Below are 21,955 nucleotides of genomic sequence, written 5' to 3'. Positions count from 1 at the left end.
TTGTATTTTATTTTATGTTCTCTTTTACAAATGAATCTGAGAGGTTCTGCTACCTGCCCGAGATACGAATAGAAAGAAGAGTGCAAGGTGGGAATCAAACTATGCACGGGTGACACGGTAACCTGGTGGGGCCACAGACCTCTTCGGAGGATAAGGGCCGTTTAATCGCCTAGGAATCATCGCAGCGATGGAAAGAGCGCCGCGCTCCTGCCCAGCAGCCCGGCGCCGGGGCCCCTCCGCCCCGGTGCTTACGTGCGCTCCGTGACAGCCGCGACGCACGCGGCACCGAGGGGGGAGGGCGCATGTGCGCTCCGGCGCGCGACCCCTCCCCTCGGCGGCCGCAGCGCTGCATGGCGCGCATGCGTACACCTGGCGCACAGCTGGCAGTCCGCTGCAAGTGGAAAGATTTGGGAGAGAAAGTGCGCGGGAGCCTAGCGGGGGACGCGTCTGCGCAGGCGCGGCCGGCGGGGCGGGGGATTAGGGGGAGGGGGGTTGGGCTGCCACCGGAATCTCGGCGAGTCGCGGTCGCCGCTGCATCCTTAACCTTCCGCCATGGCCGCCTACAAGCTGGTGCTGATCCGGCACGGGGAGAGCGCCTGGAACCTGGAGAACCGCTTCAGCGGCTGGTACGATGCCGACCTGAGCCCCGCGGGCCACGAGGAGGCGAAGCGCGGCGGGCAGGCGCTGCGAGGTACGGAGCGGGGCGGCCTGCGGCGCCGAGGGCCCGGCGCTGGCCCCGGCTGCACCCGCGGACACCTTTGGGCAGCGTCTGTCCGGTTGAGTGTGTAGTGGGGGAATGAACGCAGGGTGGAGCGTCCCCTCGTCCAAGGTCACCCACTTAAATAGTGAGGAGGGAGGGGGTGCTGGGCCCAGGGCGGTCGCCTCGCAGCCCTTTTGCTCTGTTTAGGTGAAATGGTGTGAGCGACTTAGGCATGGATTGCCCCGAATGGAGTCACTTGTGGAGGCCTGGGACCTTTCAGGGTTCCCCGAGGGCCGGGGCCACTGGACGAGGATGCCCCATGCCATAACTGCGGCTGTGTCCTAGCCTTCTCAAAAGGCAGCTGTTGCAGATACTTGTCTAAAATGTACCCACAGATGAAAATGAGTAAATGGTTTAAGGTGATGCTCGTGTGTGTGTAGATGCCTGCGATCGAACCCGGGACCTCGTGCCCGCCAAGCATGTGATGCTCTTTTGAGTCCCATAAGGCCGGCAGATTTTATTCTTCTCCTGCCTCCCCCCCCACCTCCATTAATGGTTGGGAAAGGTGAAGATTAGAAAGACGACTTTTCCAAGGTCATATCAACTTATTTCTAGTTCGGTGTCCTTGCCCCCAGTTCTGGGTGGAGTAACTGGTAGGTGTGAGGAACTGGCGGGCTGTTGGCCAAGGACAGGCTGGGCAAAGGGTGGATGGAAGTGGCTGGGAGATAATGCTTGCCTGTATGCCGGTCCCGGCTTGCGCCCCCGCCCCACCTCCTTCAGCCGACTGTTCTCGGTGATTTTGGAATGCTGATAAGGAAGCCTTCCCTGCCGCCTGGAGTCCCTAGAATCTCTGGAGTGAAGAGGTGCTTCCGCTCACATGCTGCCCTCTTTTCTGACCTCTGGACAAAGCAGCAGCCACGTGAAAGGGTTACTGGTGTTTGGTGTTTGACCCCTAAGTTGCACTCGTTAGCTTGCTGCCTTCACTGTACATCCTTTTGAAATGAACCAAAACTTTGGGAAGTGCTAGTGATGGAAGCCATTTTCTTTACCTCTGGCTAGAATGGTGTTAGTCTGGTGGTTTGCTAATGTCTAGCCCAGAACAAAGTAAATTATCTCTGTTCACTAGCTAAGATGATTATATGTTGAACTTGTAATTACTATAAAATAACAGACCCTATTTCAATTTTAAGATAAATCGTGGTAGCATTATGCTTTAGAAAATCAGACACAAGACCAAGCACATGGTGCTGAACACCTGTAATCCGAGCACTTAGGAGGCTGAGAAGGGAGGATCCAGAGTTCAAATGCTACTTGGGTCACACAGCAAGACTGTCTAAAAAAATGATGTCAAATTTAAGTAGCTATTATGAGCACCATCGATTTAAAAATGAAAGACCAAAAGCAGTAACTGGAGACCATTATAAATCTTGTCATAGAAGAGATTTAAGGCATATATAATCTTATCAGTGCTTAACATGATAGGATTTGTACAGGCTTGAATCTGATTTCAGGAGGAAGCCAGCGAGAGCTATTTCATGCAGCCTTTAGGACCCAAGAGACAAAATCTCGTGAGGAAAGGAGTCCATACTTCATGTCTACTTTACCCTGGCTGTCCTTGGGTTTAAATGGGAAGCTAAAGAAAGAGGCTTTTGGACTTCTGATCGTGCAGCATTTCTCTCTTCAGCGTCCTAAGGGGAACCACTTGTCCTTGGGGATTACTTGTGTATCTTAGTGAGAGGCGCCATTGCAAGTGGAAATAATTGCAGTGAAAACAGCCTGTAGCTGTTCACCGCAGCAGCTTAAGCTTGACTATGAGTTTTCACTTCCCAGTGATTCAGCCTTTTGTTGGGGAGCCATTCCTCTTACGGTTAGGGAGGTGGTGAGGGAAGTGATGGTAGTCACTTCTGGTTGCACTTGCCCAGAGGCTTAGTGGTGAGCTCTGTCTTCTTGACTCTTGCAGGTGGTAGTGGTTTTCCTGGTAGTCGATATCCCCTCCCTTCCTAGTGGCTTCATTGTCATTGAATGGCTGGCAGGGAAATTCACTCACTTTTTTTTTTTTTTTTGGTTTTTCAAGGTAGGGTCTCACTCTAGCCCAGGCTCACCTGGAATTCATTAGGAGTCTCAGGGTGGCCTCGAACTCAGGGTGATCCTCATATCTCTGCCTCCCAAGTGCTGGGATTAAAGGCATACGCCACCACGCCCGTCTACACATTTTCTTAATTATTGTTGCTAACCTCAATATGAAGCAAACACAGGAAGTTGTGCTAATTTTTTAAAATTTTTCTTGTTCATTTTTATTTACTTGAGAGCGACAGTGAAAGAGGCAGAGAGAGAGAGAGGAGGGGGGAGAGAATGGGCGCACCAGGGCTTCCAGTCACTGTAAACGAACTCCAGATGCATGCTTCCCACCCCCCCCCCTTGTGCATCTGGCTAATGTGGGTGCTGGGGAATCTAGCCTCGAACCAGGGTCCTTAGGCTTCACAGGCAAACACTTAACCACTAAGCCATCTTTCCAGCCTTTGCTGAATTTTTGAAGAGGGCTTTGTAGTATGATAGAGAAAATAAGAGTTTCGGGGTCATCTCCCTGGTCAGGATAATTTTGGGGGAAGGGCCCCTTCCTACATAACCCAGGTAGGCCTCCAACTCCAGACACCTGCTTAGGCCTTCCATGTGCTGGGTGTTTGGCATGTGCAAGCAGGTCCATCCAGCATTCTGAATAATCATTCATGAAAGAACAGGACTGATCTTGACCTCCCTGATGCCATAGTCATTGTGTGGAGGAGCGATTGGAAAGATTCCTGTATGACGGAATCAGTGCACAGCATTTTTTGTTTTAAGTGAATGGCTTCTAAAAGGTTTAACTATGTTCCTCTGAGGGAACAGGCTGGCATGTTGGCTATAGTAAAGAGAGATTATGGATTAAGAGTTTCCACAGTCCATAGTGAAAATATAATTTCATGCAACAATTTTTCTGTTTTTTTAAAAAATGTATTTTATTTAGCCAGGTGTGGTAGTGCACGCCTTTAATCCCAGCACTCGGGAAGCAGAGGTAGGAAGATTGTCATGAGTTTGCCACCCTGAGACTACACAGTGAAATCCAGGTCAGCCTGAGCTAGAGTGAGACCTTACCTTGGGGGAGGAAAAAAAAAAAAAAAAAAAAAAATATATATATATATATATATATATATATATATATAATTTATTTGAGAGAGGGAGAGAGAATAGGCACGCCAAGGCCTCCAGCCACTGCAACTGAACTCCAGATGCATATACGCCCCCCCCCCCCCCCCCCCCCCCGTGCATCTGGCTTATGCGGGTCTTGGAGAGTCAAACTGGGATCCTTTGGCTTTGCAGGCAGATGCTTTAACTGCTCTGCCATCCCTTCAGCCTTCATGCAACAGATTTTATTAATACTCTTTTAAGATCTGTTGCTGTGTTGGAATTTTACAATCTTACTTTTCACTGGGCATGGTCGCACACGTCTTTAATCCCAGCATTCATGAGGCAGAGGTAGGAAGATCGCCATGAGTTTGAGGCCACCCTGAGACTACATAGTGAATTCCAGGTCAGCCTGGGCCAGAGACCCTATCTCAAAAAATCAAACAACAACAACAACAAACCCCTTTCTTTTCTAAGACCAGAGGTCTAGTAAGAATCGGAAGTGATAATTCTAACTAAAATGCAAACAGCAGGGGCTGAGCATGGTAACATACATCTGCAATCTCAATGCCGGTGAATTCCAGGCCAGCCTGGGATACGTAGCAAGATCTTGTCTCAAAAAAGGTCACACCAAGGCTGGAGAGATGCTTGCCTGCAAAGCCTAAGAATGCTTGGTCAAATCTCCAGGTCTCACATAGCCAGAGCAAAAGTGACAGAAGTACACAATGTTGCACATGTGCACAAGGAGGTACATGCACCTGGAGTTCATTCACTGAGGCTGAAAGGCCATTCTCTCTCTCTCTCTCTCTAAAGGACAAAAAAAGGAAAGGAAAGGAAAGATCACAGATCACACCAAAATCCTTAGGAGTTAAAAATGGGGATAGCAGCCAGGCGTGGTGGTGCACGCCTTTAATCCCAGCCCAGCATGCTGGGGAGGCAGAGATAAGTGGATCACTGTGAGTCTGTGAGTTCCAGGCTACCCTGAGACTACATAGTGAATTCCAGGTTAGCCTGAGAGTGTGAGACTCTACCTCAAAAAAAAAATTGTTGGGGGGATAGATAGAGATAATGGTTGGATTTCAGGGGCTGGAGAGATGGCTTAACTTATATTAAGGAGCTTGTCTGCAAAGCCTAAGGACCCAGGTTCGATTCCCCAGTCAGTACCCACATAAGCCAGATGTACAAGGTGACACATGTCTGGAATTGGTTTACAATGGCTGGAGACCCTGACACACCCATTTTCTTTCTGTCTCTCTCAAATAAAATATAAAAAAGAATTAAGATTTGGATTTCAGAGTCATAGTGTCTGAGTTTTCTTGTTTGTTATGCTAGGAAATTGAACCCAGGGCCACCACAAGTGTTTTAACACTGAAATACATTACTGACTCCACAGTGCCTAGGTTTTAATCTCAAATAAGGCTGTGACCTGGCATAATTTAGCTCTTAATGTCTTTTTTTTTCTCCATCTGGTAAAATGGATTGTAAGGATTGTAACCTGTTGCGGTCAGGTTCGCATTGCTGGTAGAAATCACCTTGCCAAGAGCAGGTTGTGGGGAAAAAAAGGTTTATTTTGGCTTACAGACTCAAGGGGAAGCTCCATGGTGGCAGGGGGAAATGGTGACATGAGCAGAGGGTGGACATCACCTCTTGGTCAACATAAGGTGGACAATAGCAACAGGAGAGTGTGCCAAACACTGGCAAGGGAAAACAGAAAAAATTACCCATAAGCCTGCCCCCAACAATACACTGCCTCCAGGAGGCCTTACTTCCCAAATCTCCATCAGCTGGGAACCTAGCATTCAGAACACCTAAGTATATGGGGAACACCTGAATCAAACTATCACCTAACCATATATATATATATATTTTTATATATATATATGTAAATTTATTGAGGCTCTAACTCAGGGTGGCCTTGAACTCAGGCGATTCTCTTACCTCTGCCTCCCAAGTGCTGGGATCAAAGGCGTGCACCACCACACCAGCAGATTTTTTTTTTGTTATTTATTTTTATTTATTATTATTATTTTAGCTTTTTCGAGGTAGGGTCTCATTCTAGCTCAGGCTCATCTGGAATTCACTATGTAGTCTCAGGGTGGCCTCGATCTCGAGGTGATCCTTCTACCTCTGCCTCCTGAATGCTGGGATTAAAGGTATGCGCCATCACGCCTGGCTCCAAATGCTTTTCATTTGAATGATCTGTATAAGAAGTTTATAAGTAATGGAATTTTGGCTTGGATTGGACCTTATTATCTCATCACATTGCACTTCTGATTTCCAGATGCTGGCTATGAATTTGACATCTGCTTTACCTCAGTGCAGAAAAGAGCAATCCGAACCCTTTGGACAGTGTTGGATGCCATTGACCAGATGTGGCTGCCAGTAGTGAGGACTTGGCGCCTCAATGAGCGGCATTATGGGGGTTTGACTGGTCTCAATAAAGCAGAAACTGCTGCCAAGCATGGTGAGGCCCAGGTAAAAATCTGGAGGCGCTCCTATGATGTCCCCCCACCGCCGATGGAGCCCGACCATCCCTTCTACAGCAATATCAGTAAGGTAGGAGCAAACCAGGTTTGGTTACTCCACCTAGGATCAGGGTATAGATCCTGGGCCTCACTCTTTGACTTCCTAAAAAAATTATTCATTCATTTATTCATTTATTTATTTGAGAGAGTGAGAGAGAAGGAGGCAGACACAGAGAGAATGGGCATGCCAGAGCCTCCAGCCACTGTGCAAACAAACTCCAGATGGATGTGCCACCTTGTGCATCTGGCTTTCATGGGTCCTGGGGAATTGAACCAAGGTCCTTTGGCTTTGCAGGCAAACGCCTTAACTGCCAAGTCATCTCTCCAGTCCTCACTCTTTCACCTTTATTCATGTTGTCTTTCTACTTCCATTGGACTTGTAGTTTATGATAAAAAGTTTTCTTTTAAGTTAATTTTCGTTGAGATAGAGAAAAAGAGCTGTTGAAAAGGAACTCCAGATGCATGCACCACCTTGTGCATTTGGCTTAATGGGTCCTGAGGAATTGAACCTTAGTGTCTTAACCGCTAAGCCATCCTTCTAGCACAATAAAAAATTTTAATATAGTTCTTCCTTTGCTAAGGCATGGTCTTCACTTGTTGCAAGATTTAGCTGATAGTTTATGTTATGTATCTGAAAACTTCTTCATTTTTTATGTCTGTTACTGTATTTAAAAAAAATATTTTATTTATTTAAGCCTGGTGTGGTGGTGCATGCCTTTGATCCCAGCATTTGGGAGGCAGAGGTAGGATTGCCATGAGTTTGAGGCCACCTTGAGACTACATAGGTCCAGGTCAGCCTGGATCAGAGTAAGACCCTACCTCGAAAAACCAAAGAAAAGTGTATATATATATTTATATTATATATATTTATATTATATATAATTATATATTATATAATATATATGTTAACATGTTATATATAATTTATTTATCTATTTGACAGAGAGAAAGAGGAGAGAGAGAGGGATAGAGAATAGGCATGACAGGACTTCTAGCCACTGTACATGAACTCAGATGCATGTGCCACCTTGTACATCTGGCTAATGTGGTTCCTGGGGAATCAAACCTGGGTCCTTTGGCTTTGCGGGCAAGTGCCTTAACTGCTAAGCCATCCCTTCAGCTCTGTTACTGTATTTTAAGTTTTACTTTTTTGTGTGTGTGCATGATTGAATACACATGGGTGGTATTAGAAGATAACCTTGGGGGTGATGGTCTTTCTCTTCACCTTGCTTTGAGACGGGTTTCTCTTATTTTGCCACTGTTAGAAGGCCAGACTTGCTGGCCTGCAAGTTTCCAGCTCGTCTTGACTGCCTCTAATTGCCTTAGAATTACAGACAAACCCACCACTCTGGTGTTCCCCCCCACCTCCCCAGGTAGGGTCTTGTTCTAGCTCAAGCTGACCTGGAATTCATAATGTAGTCTCAGGGAGGTCTCAAACTCATGGCGATCCTCCTCCCTTGGCCTCCAGAATGCTGGAATTAAAGGCATGCACCACCGGGCCCAGCTGTCTGTTTCTATGTGGGGTTCCAAACTTCACTCAGCAGGCTTGTGGAACAATTGCCTTTAAGCACGTGAGCCACCACAACCTTTACATAGCATTCTACACTAACTACAAGCTGAAGTGAACTGGGAAGAAACCTTTTTGTAGTGTAGCCTACCCCTGACCCCCATCTAAGTTCTATTTCTTTTGGACTGGGTAATGGAGAAATAGCAAAGTGGTATGACCCCTAGAAATTGAAGAATGACCGAACTGATGCACTGTGAAACCTGGTGGTAGATGCAACTGCTAACAAGTGGCAAACTTGAAAGTCTTCTTGTTGCTCAGGATCGCAGGTATGCAGACCTTACTGAGGACCAGCTACCCTCCTGCGAGAGTCTGAAGGACACGATTGCCAGAGCACTGCCTTTCTGGAATGAAGAAATTGTCCCCCAGATCAAGGAAGGGAAAAGAGTCCTGATCGCAGCCCATGGCAACAGCCTTCGGGGCATTGTCAAGCATCTGGAGGGTATGTGTTTAGAGAGGTGGCTAATGATGAGGAAGCAGAACACCCACTCATCACTTGCTTAGTACAAAGGAGGTCTTCAGGAGCTGGTAGACATCATAATAGTCTCCAGGACAGTCTAGGTTGACTGCTAGTAAGAAAATTCCTCATTCCTTTCTTATTTATTTATTGTTTTGTTTTTCGAGGTAGGGTCTTGCTCTAGCCCAGGCTGACCTTTAATTCACTATGTAGTCTCACTGTGGTCTTGAACTCACAGTGTTCCTTCTAGCTCTGCCTCCCAAGTGCTGGGATTAAAGGTGTACACCACATTCAACTATTTTTTATTTTATTTATTTACTTGAGAGAGAGAGACAGGAGAGAAAATGGGTGCACCAGGGCCTCCAGGTGCTGCAGACAAACTCTAAACTCACCTTTTGCGTCTAGCTTATGTGGGTCCTGGGGAATCGAGTCTTGGTTCTTAGACTTTGCAGGCAAGTACCTTAAACACCAAGACATCTCTCGCCCTGTTTTTATTTTTATTTAATTTTTGTTCATTTTTATTTATTTATTTGAGAGTGACAGAGAGAAAGAGGCGGAGAGAGAATGGGCGCGCCAGGGCTTCCAGCCACTGCAAACGAACTCCAGATGCGTATGTCCCTTTATGCATCTGGCTAACGTGGGTCCTGGAGAATTGAGCCTCTAACCAGGGTCCTTAGGCTTCATAGGCAAGTGCTTAACCACTAAGCAATCTCTCCAGCCTGTGTTTTTATTTTTTTATTTATTATTATTATCTTTTTGGCTTTTTTTCTTTTCTTTTTTTTTTTTTAATTTTTATTAACATTTTCGATGATTATAAAATATATCCCATGGTAATTCCCTCCCTCCCCACCCCCACACTTTCCCGTTTGAAATTCCATTCTCCATCATATTACCTCCCCATTACAATCATTGTAATTACATATATACAATATCAACCTATTAAGTAGCCTCCTCCCTTCCTTTTATCTTTTTGGCTTTTAAGGTAGGGTCTCACTGTAGCCCAGGCTGTCCTGGAATTCACTGTAGTCTCAGGGTGGCCTGGAACTAGGCAATCCTCCTACCTCTGCCTCCTAAGTGCTGAGATTAAAGGCATGTGCCACTATGCCTAGCTAGAAATATATATATTCGCCCCCCCCCCCCAAGGTAGTGTCTCACTCTAGCCCAGGCTGACCTAGAACTCACTATAGAGTCTCAGGGTGGCCTTGAACTCATGGCAATCCTCCTAGCTCTGCCTCCTGAGTGCTGGGATTAAAAGCATGTGCCACCAGGCCTGGCTAGAAATAAATATTTTGAAAATATTTACTTGAGAGAGAGTGTGGGCACATCAGGGCCTCTTGCCACTATAAATGAATGCCAGGTACATATGACACTTTGTGCATCTGGCTTTATGTTGGTACTATGTAATTGAACCCAGGCTGTCAGGCTTTTCAAGCAAGAAACAGATGAGCTGTCTCTCTGGCCCCTCGTGTTTCTTAAAATGTGGTCTGGGAGCTGGAGAAATGGCTTAGCAGTTAAGGCTTTTGCCTGCAAAGCCAATGGATCCTGGTTTAACTCTCCAGGACTCATGTAAGCCAGATGCACAAGGGGCGCATGCATCTGGAGTTCGTTTGCCGTGGTGCACCCATTCTCTCTCCCCCCACTTTTTCTGTGTCAAGTGAATAAATAAATAAATAAGTAAGTAAGTAAGTAAATAAATAAAAAATAAATAAAATATATTTTAAATGTGGTCTATGCTAGCTGGGCATGATGGCTTATTACTGTAATTCCAGCACTTAGATGGCTATTGGTTTGAGGCCAGTCTGGGCTACATAATAAATTCCAGGCCAGCCCAGGCTACTTTGTTTTGAGATATGTCCTCAAAAAACAAAAACATGTGGTCTACAAGGCAGTGATAGCTAGACTTCTGACAAGCAGAGCCTCGGGCCTAGGTCATTTTGTACCAAACGACCTAATAAGCATTAGAGATTTCGATATTTACCTCCCTACTAGACTTACCAGTTGGCACTGCTGGCAGAATCCTCCTTGGTAAAAACCTGACTCTATAAATCTCAAATTGTTTCTTGCCTGAGCAACTAGAGGCCCCAAAGTACTGATTTTTGGCAGACGGATGGACTGTATGTAGGATGTCTGATATGCATATAGTCTGCTTCAGTATGGCCTTCTGCATCCCACTTAGGTAGGGAGGTCTGCAGTTGTTGGTACCCATCTTAGTATCTTAGATGCCTTCCCATTCTTTCTTGTGCTTTTATTGGGGGCACTTTTTGCTTGCATTTTTTTTTTCAAGGTAGGGTCTCACTCTAGTCCAGGTTGACCTGGAACTCACTATGTAGTCTCAGGGTGGCCTTGAACTCACGGGGATCCACCTACCTCTGCCTTCCGAGTGCTGGGATTAAAGGCGTGTGCCACCACGCCTGGCTTTTGGGGGCACTTTTAAAAATATATATATATTTTATTTATGAGAGAGAGAGAAGGTGTGCATGGCCTTCAGCCACTGCAAACAACTCCATATGCATGCACCCTCTTGTGCATCTGGCTTACGTGGGCCCTGGAGGGTCGAACTGGGAACCTTTGGCTTTGCAGGCAAACACTTTAACCACTAAGCCATCTCTCCACCCCTGTTGGGGGCACTTTCTTGGGGGAATGGCTCTACTTTTACACCAGATCAGAAATGGTATCTTGCTTTAAGTCCTACTAAGGTGTGTTGCCAGTGTCGGGTAAAGAGTAAACCTGAAGTGGTGTACTTTCATGTCTTGTATGACTGAACATGGCGGCTTTTTTCAGGTCTCTCTGAAGAGGCCATCATGGAGCTGAACCTGCCAACTGGGATTCCCATTGTCTATGAACTGGACAAGAACTTGAAGCCCATCAAGCCCATGCAGTTCCTAGGGGATGAAGAGACCGTGCGTAAAGCCATGGAAGCCGTGGCTGCCCAGGGCAAGGCCAAGAAGTGAAGGCCAGCTGGCCGACTATGACCCCAAGGAACACCCCCCCACACACACCCCCTGTCCCCATGCCCTGTGCGCCTCTCCCTAACACCTGTCACACTGACTACATCTTTAGGATCTTAAGTTGTAGCTGCAGATGGGGACCGGTGACTTCCGTTTCCATCTTAGTACTTTGTCTCCTGCACCCACTCCCTTCATAGAATCTAGTCAGAATAGCACCTCTGGGGTGCGGGTCCTTGGTCCAAGCCCAGGCAATGCTCCTCTTACCCAGGAGAGTTGAGGGAGTGGTTCTAGTTCTTCTAGTGCTTTGTTTACTAAGGACCTGCCTGGGAAATTGGTCGGGGAGGAGCCATGCTGAGGCACGACCAACGAGAAGCCACAATCCATTTTTGTTCTAGAGCCTGTTCTGCATTCCTCTACAGTAAGGTCTGGGGGCTCTAGTCATTCCAGTGGAATATGAATGTAGCCTGCATGGTGATTTTGAGAAAACAACTATTTCCTTCCTGACCCCAGAACATTGGGATCAGTCTTGAACTGAGTTCATTACTTTAGTTTAAGAAAATATATACATATACACACACATCTATAAATAATGCCACACAAAAACCCTTCTGGGGTGTCTAGTGGTGGTTGAAATAGTCCCATGTGGTAATGAAAATAAGCCATTCCTCATACCAAAATGGATTAAGCTCTGTGGCCTTGAAGAGGCGGGGCAGGAGGCACTCCTGCCGTGTGTCTTAGCAGCCCTCCTCCGCCTTGCTTGTGGCAGTGAGATGAAACGCCCCTTGATCATGTCTAAGTGTATTTCACCATGTCTCATTTCTGAATCATGTTCCAGTTACTTGGTCCTGCCACATGGGCTCAGTTCTCATTTTGGGCATAACTACTAAATCTTTTCCAGATCAGTATAATAAAGGAGTGATGTGCAATATTTTCCTGTGTGGTGTGTTACATACCTCATCCAAAGAAACCCGTGTCCGTATGACATACTACATACTACAGTTTGTTTAGAACAGCCCCCTACATACTGACAGCACTTGGGCTTCCAGCGGTCTCAGTACCTTGCACTGAATCTAAACTACAACTCCTGCCTTATACCAGTATAGCTCCCCATTCTGGAACTCAACAGAATCCCATGTAGAGCTGAAAGACACATCTGCTTTGGGTTCAGCCTTGACATTGGACAGGGATAAGGCACCTGCTTTGTCTTGAATTCTAACCTGAAAACCAAAGTTATAAGGTACAGGAAGTTTCAAGCCACAATGCCATGGAGCAGGTCAGTAGTCCCAGCCACTCAGGAGGCAGTGGTAGAAGAATGACTCAAGGCCAGCCAAAAAATATAAACAAAGACTTTGGTTTTCTGGGCTGAGAAGATGTTTTTTGAGGTAGGATCTCACTTTAGCCCAGGCTGACCTGGAATTCACTATGTGGTCTCAGGCTGGCCTCAAACTCAGTGATCCTACCTTGGCCTGCAGAGTGCTGAGACTAAAGGTGTGTGCCATCATACGTGGCAATAAAAATGACTCAAGGGTTTCCTAATCTTTTGGACATAGCTGCTCAGCCAAGAGCATCCAGGAATTTATGTTTTTGAGAAAGAGGCAGACAAAGACTATAAACATGCTAGAGCCTTCTGCCACTGCAAATGAACCCCAGACACAGGTCACTTTTACCTTTAAATGCTGAGCCATCTCTCTTCAGCCTTGCCCTTTCATTTTTATTAATATTTTATTTATTTGAGAGAGAAATACAAAAAATGGGTGCGCGAGGGCCTCCAGCTGCTGACAACAATCTCCTGGCACATGCACCTTGTGCATCTGGCTTTACATGGGTCCTGGAGATTTGAACTTGTCTCCTTTGGCTTTGCAGGCAAGCACCTTAACCACTAAGCCATCTCTCCAGCCCATTATTTATTTTTGTTTTTAGAGTAAGGGTCTCACTCTAGCCCAGGCTGATTTGGAACTCACTATGTAATCTCAGAGTGGCCTCAAACTCATGGTGATCCTCCTACCGCTGCCTCCCCAGTGCTGGAATTAAACACATGCCCCATTCCCGACTACAATTGGCTTGTTTTATGTGAACAACTGTCTTAAGTTTGAGCTGTTCTTGTTTCGGTTTGGTTTGGTTTGGTTTTTCAAGGTAGGGTCTCACTCTAGCCCAGGCTGACCTGGAATTCTCTATGGAGTCTCAGGGTGGTCTTGAAATCACAGCGATCCTCCTACCTCTGCCTCCCAAGTGCTGGGATTAAGGTTTTAATTTTATTTATTTTTTTTGTTTTTCGAGGTAGGGTCTCACTGTGGTCCAGGCTGACCTGGAATAAACTCTGTAGTCTCAGGGTGGCCTTGAACTCACGGCGATCCTCCTACCTCTGCCTCCCGAGTGCTGGGATTAAAGGTGTGCGCCACCACGCCTGGCTTTAAAGTTTTAATTTTAATTTAAAATTTTATTTATTTATTTGAGAGCAAGAGAGAGAAAGGGTGCGCCAGGGCCTCCAGCCACTGCATACAAAGTCCAGATGCATGTGCCACCATGTGCATCTGGTTTACGTGGGCTCTAGGGTGTCAAACCTAGGTCCTTAGGCTTCATAGGCAGGTACCTTAGCTGCTAAGCCATCTCTCCAGCCCATTAAATTTTTCTGTTGTTTTCTTTTCTCTTTTTTATTATTTCATTTTCATTCCTTTATTCACACTTCGTCCATCACCACCCATAACCTACTACAAATGCATTTAAATTTTTTTTAATTTTTATTTATTTTTTATTTTTTATTGGCATTTTCCATGTTTATAAAAAAAATCCCATGTTAATTCCCCCCCCCCCCAACTTTCTCCTTTGAAAATCCATTCTCCATCATATTACCTCCCTGATTTTTTTTTTTTTAATCACTCATGGTGGCACAGGACGTTAGTCCCAGCACAGACATGTATAAAGATACAGAGCTTTCTTGGCTATATTCTCTGTAACAGAACAACCAGTTATACCTATCAACAGGGGACTGATTAAACACACTACATTAAAATGTCTAGTGTAGCCAGGAGTGGTGCCTCACACCCAAAATCCCAACACTTGGGAGGCTGAGGTGGAAGGGTGCTGTGAGTTCAAGGCCAGGTTAGACTAGAGTTAGATCCTGCCTCAAAAAGAAAGAAATGTCTAGTCTAAACCAAGAGTGGTGGTACATGCCTATAGTAGTCTTAGCATTTAGAAAACTGAGGTAGAAGGATCATGAATTTAAGGACACCTAGGCTATAAAGGTTGAGACAAGCCTACATACGGATCCTGCCTCATAAAATAAGGGTCTGGGTGGATGGTTCAGCGGTTAAAGGTGCTTGCTTACAAAGACTGCTTGCTGGCTCAGTTTCAATTCCCCAGCATCTATATACAGATGGACACTTAAAAAAAAAAAAAAAAGCTGGGCATGGTAGCCCATACCTTTAACCCCAGCATTTGGGAGGCTAAGGGAGGTTGACCACTGAGCTTGAGGCAAGCCTGGCCTAAAGAAGGGAGTTCTAGGTCTGCCTAGGTTAGAATGAGACCCTACCTCAAAGAAAAAATAAGATCACTTTTACTCTTTCTTTCTTTCTTTCTTTCTTTCTTTCTTTCTTTCTTTCTTTCTTTCTTTCTTTCTTTCTTTCTTTCTTTCTTATTTTTTAAGATCACTTTTAAAAAGTGGCATGTAGCCGGGTGTGGTGGCGCATGCCTTTAATCCCAACACTCAGGAGGCAGAGGTAGGAGGATCGCCATGAGTTCGAGGCCACCCTGGGACTACATAGTGAATTCCATGTCAGCCTGAGCCAGAGTGAGACCCTATACCTCGAAAAACAAAAACAAAAACAACAACAAAAAAGTGGCATGTAGAAACACACCCCTGATACTGAAAACTTAAAACAGGGGTAGTCATGAGCCCTAGGGGTGTAACATCTGCTGATGTCTGGAAAAATATATATACTATGCTTATTAAACTGCCCAGTAAGCACTTCTCTTAATATTTATACCCTTATATTAATTCTAGTCTCACTTTGGGTAGAGAATCTTCTCTTTTCAGATGGCAGTGACTTTGAGATGACTCAGAAGGTATCATAGAGCTGGAAAGAAGTGACTGGAGTACTGAGTAACATCTTGATCACATTTTCCAAGGCTCAGGGTCTAATGCGGAAGAGGTGGCGGAAAGAATGTAAGAGCCAAAGGAAAGGTAGGACTCCGTAAAATGTGCTCCCTCCAGACGTTTATAAAATGGCCTAGATATCCATGACCTCATAGTGCCTGACACTACCTACACTACCATCATAAGAGGAGGAAAAGACATGACATCAAAATAAAAGAGACACTGATTGAGATGAGGAGGGGATATGATGGAGAATGGCATTTCAAAGGGGAAAGTGTGGGTGAGGGGAAGGAAGGGTATTACCATGGGATACTTTTTATAATCATGGAAAATGTTAATAAAAATTGAGGAAAAAAAGTGGCATGTACATGTGGAAGTGGCAAAAGATACTGGTGAATATGTGTATATGTGCAAAGTACAAATAAAATTTTTCTTCTTTTTTTTTTCTTTTTGAGGTAGAGTCTTGTTTTAGCCCAGGCTGACCTGGAATTCACTCTGTAGTCCCAGGGTGGCCTTGAACTCATGGCAGTCCTCTTAACTCGGCCTCCCAAATGCTGAGATTTAAAGGTGTGTGCCACCATGGCTGGTCTGCAAATAAAAAATTTAAAACAACGAAAAACAAGTATTGGGCTGGAGCAATAGCTTAGCGGTTAAGGTACTTGCCTGCTAAACTAAAGACCCAGGTTCTATTTCCCAGTACCCATATGAGCCAGATGCAATAGGTGGCACATGCATCTGGAGCTCATTTGCAGTGGCTGGAGGTCCTGGATCACCCATTCTGTCTATGTCTGTCTCTCAAATAAAAACAAACAAACAAACAAAAAACACAAGTATCTAGAATAAGTCCAGGTATTTGGCAGATAACTGATAGAAGACAATCAGATATATAATAAATATAATGACATGTAAGCACATTCTGAGCACTTTTATGCATCTCATCACGATTCTATGAAATCATGCAATTCAGATTGAAGAACCTCAGAGAAAAACAAATAGCTGAGTATCAATGCCATTATTCTGATTATTTCTGTCTTAAGATAGGGTCTTGGGACTGGAGAGATGGCTTAGTGGTTAAGGTGTTTGCCTTTTCTGTGAAGCCCAAGGACCCATGTTTGACTTTCCAGATCCCACTTAAGCCAGATGCACTAAGTGGCACATGCATCTGGAGTTCATTTGTAGTGGCTAGAGGCCCTGGAGCGCCCATTCTCTATCTGCCTCTTTTTCTCTTTCAAATAAATAAATAAAAATTAAAATAAAAATAGGGCCTTAGGGGGCTGTATACGTTTGCTTAGTGGTTAAGGTGCTTGCTGGCAAAGCCAAAGAACCAAAGTTTGATTCCCCAATATTCCCGTAAAGCCAGGTGCACATAGTGGTGTTTGTGTCTGAAGTGTGTTTGCAGTGGCTGGAGGCCTTGGCATGCCCATTCTCTCTATCTGCCTTTCTCTTTCTTGTTCTTTCAAATAAATAAGATAGGGTCTTAAGTTGTTCAGGTTAGCTTTGAACTCCCTTGTAGCTTCAACTTTCTCTCTATCTATATGTATAATTATTTATTTATTTGAGAGAGAGAATGAGGCAGAGGAAGAGAAGGAGAGAGAGAAAAAAGGAATTGGTTCAAAGGGGAAAGTGGGGGGGGGGGAGGGAGGAATTACCATGAGATTTTTAAAAAAATTTTTATTTATTTATTTGAGAGCGACAGACAGAGAGAGAAAGACAGATAGAGGGAGAGAGAGAGAATGGGCGTGCCAGGGCTTCCAGCCTCTGCAAACGAACTCCAGACACGTGCGCCCCCTTGTGCATCTGGCTAACGTGGGACCTGGGGAACCGAGCCTCGAACCGGGGTCCTTAGGCTTCACAGGCAAGCGCTTAACCGCTAAGCCATCTCTCCAGCCTGAGATTTTTTTATAATCATGGAAAATGGTAATAAAAATTTTTAAAAATCTACCTCAAAAAGGGGGGGGGATGGAATTATTATGGTTTGTTGTCTGTAAGTATGGAAGTTATCAATAAAAAAATACACACACCAAAAAAAAAAGAATTGGAGCCCCAAGGATTCCAGCCACTGCAAAGAACTCCAGCTGCATGCGCCACCTTGTGCATCTGGCTTATGTGGGTCCTGGAGAATTGAACTGAGGTGCTTTGGCTTTGCAGGCAACTGCCTTAACCATTAACCCACCTTTTCAGCCCAACTTTTTCTTTCTTTCTTTGAAAATTTTTTATTAACAACTTCCATGATTATAAAAAATACCCCATGGTAATACCTTCCCTCCCCTCACTTTCCCCTTTGAAACTCCACTCTCCATCATAACCCCTCCCCATCTCAATCAGTCTCTTTTACTTTTGATGTCATGATCTTTTCCTCCTCTTATGATGGTCTTATGCAGGTAGTGTCAGGCACTGTGAGGCCATGGATATCCAGGCCATTTTGTGTCTGGAGGGAGCATGTTGTATGGAGTTCTGTCCTTCCTTTGGCTGTTACATTCTTTCTGCCACCTCTTCCACATTAGACCCTGAGCCTCGGAAGGTGTGATACAGATATTGCAATACTGAGCACTGCGGTCATTTCCTTCCATCACCATGATACCTTCTGAGTCATCCCAAGGTCACTGCCATCTGAAAAGAGAAGATTCTCAACCAAAAGTGAGAGTAGCATTAATATAAGGGTGTGAACATTAACAGAAGTGCTTACTGGGCAGTTTGATGAGCATAGTATATACATTTAGCCAGACAGCAGCAGATGTTACACCCCTAGGGCTCATGACTACCCCTGTTTTAAGTTTTCAGTATCAGAGATGTATTCCCTCCCATGGAGTGAGCCTCCAGTCCAATTAGACGGCAGTTGGTTTCCCCCATAACAGCTGTGCCACTATTGTACCCATTGGGTCATTTGGCCTGGCTGGCCAAATATAAGGCTTGAAGTGTCCACTGTTGAGTATCTTCACGGATGATTTCTCTTTCTCCCATTGAACTGTATGCAGAATGGCTTCTTCCAGCTTTCTATCAGCTGGTCTGCATGGAGGAGGTTATCAGGTTGGATCCAGCAGGATTTCTCAGTGTCCTTACAGCCCAAGTATATGGAGTCTTCAGCCATAGGGTCTTACCATCTATTCCTGGAGGGAAACCAATGGCCTATAACATTTTGGGGGCATCAGGGACCTCCCCAGCCAACAACTCACTGGAAGATATCCCATCCCTGGCACTGAAAATTTTCTAGCCACAATCTACAGCTCCTGAGTGTTCCATTGTCCAAAAAAGTAGGATTACATATGATTTATTTATATCCTCTTAGAGTTTGATTAGCTGTCCCTCCACCTTTCTCCTTTACTCAATCTCTTCCCTAGACCTCATTTTGGGCCATTTCACCCCCATTAATCTATTCTTCTAGTTACATATATACAATATCATCCTACTAAGTACCCTCCTCCCTTCCTTTCTCTTCCCTTTCTATCTCTTTTCTAGCTTACTGGCCTCTGCTACTGAGTTTTTTTCCTTCTTACACAGAAGCCCAGTCATCTGTAGCTAGGATGCATGTATGAGAGAGAACATGTGACACTTGGCTTTCTGGGCCTGGTTACCTCACTTAGTATAATCCTTTCCAGATCCATCCATTTTCCTGTAAATGTCATAACTTCATTTTTTTCTTTTTTTACTGCTGAGTAGAACTCCATTGTATAAAGGTGCCGTATTTTCATCATCCATTCATCAATTGAGGGACATCTAGGCTGGTTCCATTTCCCAGCTATTGTGAATTGAGCAGCAATAAACATGGTTGAGCACGTACTTCTAAGGAAATGAGATGTGTCCTTAGGATATATGTCTAGGAGTGCTATAGCTAGGTCATATGGTAGATCAATCTTTAGCTGTTTTAGGAACCTCCACACTGATTCCCACAATGGCTGGACCAGATTGCATACCTACCAACAGTGTAGAAGGGTTCCTCTTTTTCCACATTCTCACCAGTATTTATGGTCATTTGTTTTCATGATGGTAGCCAATCTGATAGGAGTGAGATGGAATCTCAACGTAGTTTTAATCTGCATTTCCCTGATGACTAGGGATGTAGAATATTTTTTTTAGATGTTTATATGCCATTCGTATTTCTTCTTTTGAGAACTCTCTATTTAGTTCCATAGCCCATTTTTTAATTGGCTTGTTTGATTTCTTATTTAATTTTTTGAGTTCTATGTATATCCTAGATGTTAATGCTCTATCAGATGTATAGCTGGCAAAGATGTTTTCCCATTCTTTAGATTGCCTCTTTGCTTTATTCACAGTGTCCTTTGCTGTACAAAATCTTTGTAATTTCATGAGGTCCCAGAGGTTAATCTGTGGCTTTATTGCCTGAGCAATTGGGGTTATATTAAGAAAGTCTTTGCCAAGAACAATATGTTGAAGGGTTTCCCCTATTTTTTCCTCTAGCAGTTTCAGAGTTTCAGGTCTGACATTAAGGTCTTTAACCACTAAGCCGTCTTTCCAGCCTCTTTTTTTTTTTTTTTTTTTTTTTTTTTGAGGTAGGGTTTCATCATAGCCCAGGCTGATCTGGAATTCAGTATGTAGTCTCAGGGTGGCCTGAAACTACAGTAATCCTCCTACCTCTGTCTCCTAAGTGCTGGGGTTAAAGCCATGTGCCATACTCCTGGCAACCTTCAACATCTTGATTCCCTGTCTCTGGTTTACTTCCAAGTGCTGGGATTATAGGAATGCACCATGGCTGGCAACAAGCTCCAACACCCCCCCCCCCCAAGTGGCCTAAATCTCCAGCCCAATATATTATAATTTTGTTAAATGTCAACAGTGTGGGAAACTGGGCTCCTAAGGTACAAGGAATCTATTATTTTCAGTGCTAGAGATGGAACTCAGGGCTTTGTAAATGCTAGGGACATAGAGAACATGTGCTAAGTGTGTAAGGGTTTGGTTTGACTCAGCACCATAAATAAAAACAGTCAAACTAAATTCTATTCATTTATTTTTGAGATAGTTTTGCTGTTTTAGCCCAGGTTGACCTTAACCTTGTGATCTTTCTAACTTGGTTTACATAGTACTGGGATTACTGGTATGCACCACAACACTAGGCTAAAGAATTTTTGTGTGTGTGTGTGTTTCAAGGTAGAGTTTCACTGTAGCCCAGGCTGACCTGAAATTCACTATGTAGAGTCAGGGTGGCCTTGAACTCATTGTGCCCCTCTTACCTGTGGGGCCGGCCTGCAACACGACGGTAGAAACAGACTCCGAAGGGGGGAGTGGGAATGAATCTGAGACAAGAACACAAGGAATGGAGCCGAGACAAGTTATGGTCAAAGCTCAAATGTATTCAGGCAGACACAAGCTTATATACAGAAGACAGAACTCAGGTGCCTATGCCTTATTTAAATGATCCCTTTGTAGCTGGCATCATCTCACCTGGGCTGCCTTCTCACCTAGGCTGTAGGATAAGGCCTTTGTGTTAAGAGATTAAAGACCACCTGTAGCTCCTGAAGTCAAAGAGCAGCTGCAGCTCCCCTGCAGCTCCCGACATCTCCCCCTTCTTTATTTATTAAAAGAAGCGACTGTGCCTGTCTTAGGTTGTCAGGGGCAGAAGGACATTCTTAGCTCCCAAGGTCAAAGAGCAGCTGCAGCTCCCAACACCTCTGTCTCCCAAGGGCTGGGATTAAAGGTGTACACTACCATGTCTACCTTCAATAAAATTTTGATCTCTTTGCATGGTGTGTGTGTACATCAGGGTCTCTTGCTGTTGCACACAAATGCCAGACACATGGACCACTTTTCATCGGGCTTTACTTGGGTGTGGGGGAATTGAACCTGGGCCACTATGCTTTGCAAGCAAGAGAATTTAAGTGCTGAACCATTTCCCCAGCCCTCAGTAAAGATTTTTTTTTTTTTGTTTTTTTTGAGGTAGGTTCTCACTTTACCGCATAGTGACCTGGAATTCACTAGTCTCACGGTGGCCTTGAACTCACAGCAATCCTCCTACCTCTGCCTCCCAAGTGCTGGGATTAAAGGTGTGTGCCACCACACCCAGTTCAGTAAAGATTTTAATTAAAGGGATGGGGAGCTGGATGTGTGGATAAAGTGCTTCCTGTGTGTGGTGGTTTGAATGTGGAATGTCTTCCATGGACTCATGTGTTTGAATGCTTGATCTTCAGTTGGTGCTGTCTGGGAAGGTTGTGGACCCTTTGGGAGGTGAAGCCTTGCTAGAGGAAGTGTGTCACCAGTGGACCAACACTGGAGATTTATAGTCTAGTCTCGTTTGGTGCATTTGCACTTTCTACTTCCTCCCTGCTGATGTAGAGATGTGATGCTGGCTGTCTGCTCCTGCCATTTATTTATTTGAGAGAGAGAGAAATAGATGGGTGCATCAGGGCCTCTAACCACCGAACATGAACTCCAGATGCATGTGTCACCTTGTGCATCTGGTTCCACATGGGTACTGGGGAGTTGAACCTAGGTTCCTAGGCTTCACATGCAAGTGCCTTGACTGCTAAACCCATCTTTTTTTTTTTTTTTTTTTAAAG

At 44.8% G+C, this 21,955-nt stretch overlaps 1 protein-coding gene across 1 annotated transcript; it reads left to right on the top strand.

The window, feature by feature from the left end:
* Positions 1–485: 485 nt before the first annotated feature.
* On the top strand, positions 486–12,281 carry Pgam1 (phosphoglycerate mutase 1). The gene is made up of 4 exons (XM_045141992.1): positions 486–691; positions 6,141–6,415; positions 8,210–8,390; positions 11,187–12,281. The coding sequence occupies exons 1-4, from the start codon at positions 553–555 to the stop codon at positions 11,354–11,356; spliced, it is 765 nt and encodes a 254-aa protein (XP_044997927.1). The 5' UTR covers positions 486–552; the 3' UTR covers positions 11,357–12,281.
* The last annotated feature ends 9,674 nt before the right edge of the window (positions 12,282–21,955 follow it).

This window comes from Jaculus jaculus, chromosome 1 (genome assembly GCF_020740685.1).
Source record: "Jaculus jaculus isolate mJacJac1 chromosome 1, mJacJac1.mat.Y.cur, whole genome shotgun sequence".
In the NCBI taxonomy this organism is placed as follows: domain Eukaryota; kingdom Metazoa; phylum Chordata; class Mammalia; order Rodentia; family Dipodidae; genus Jaculus; species Jaculus jaculus.
Note: the sequence above shows the minus strand (reverse complement) of the source record. Positions and strands in the feature narration are given on the sequence as shown.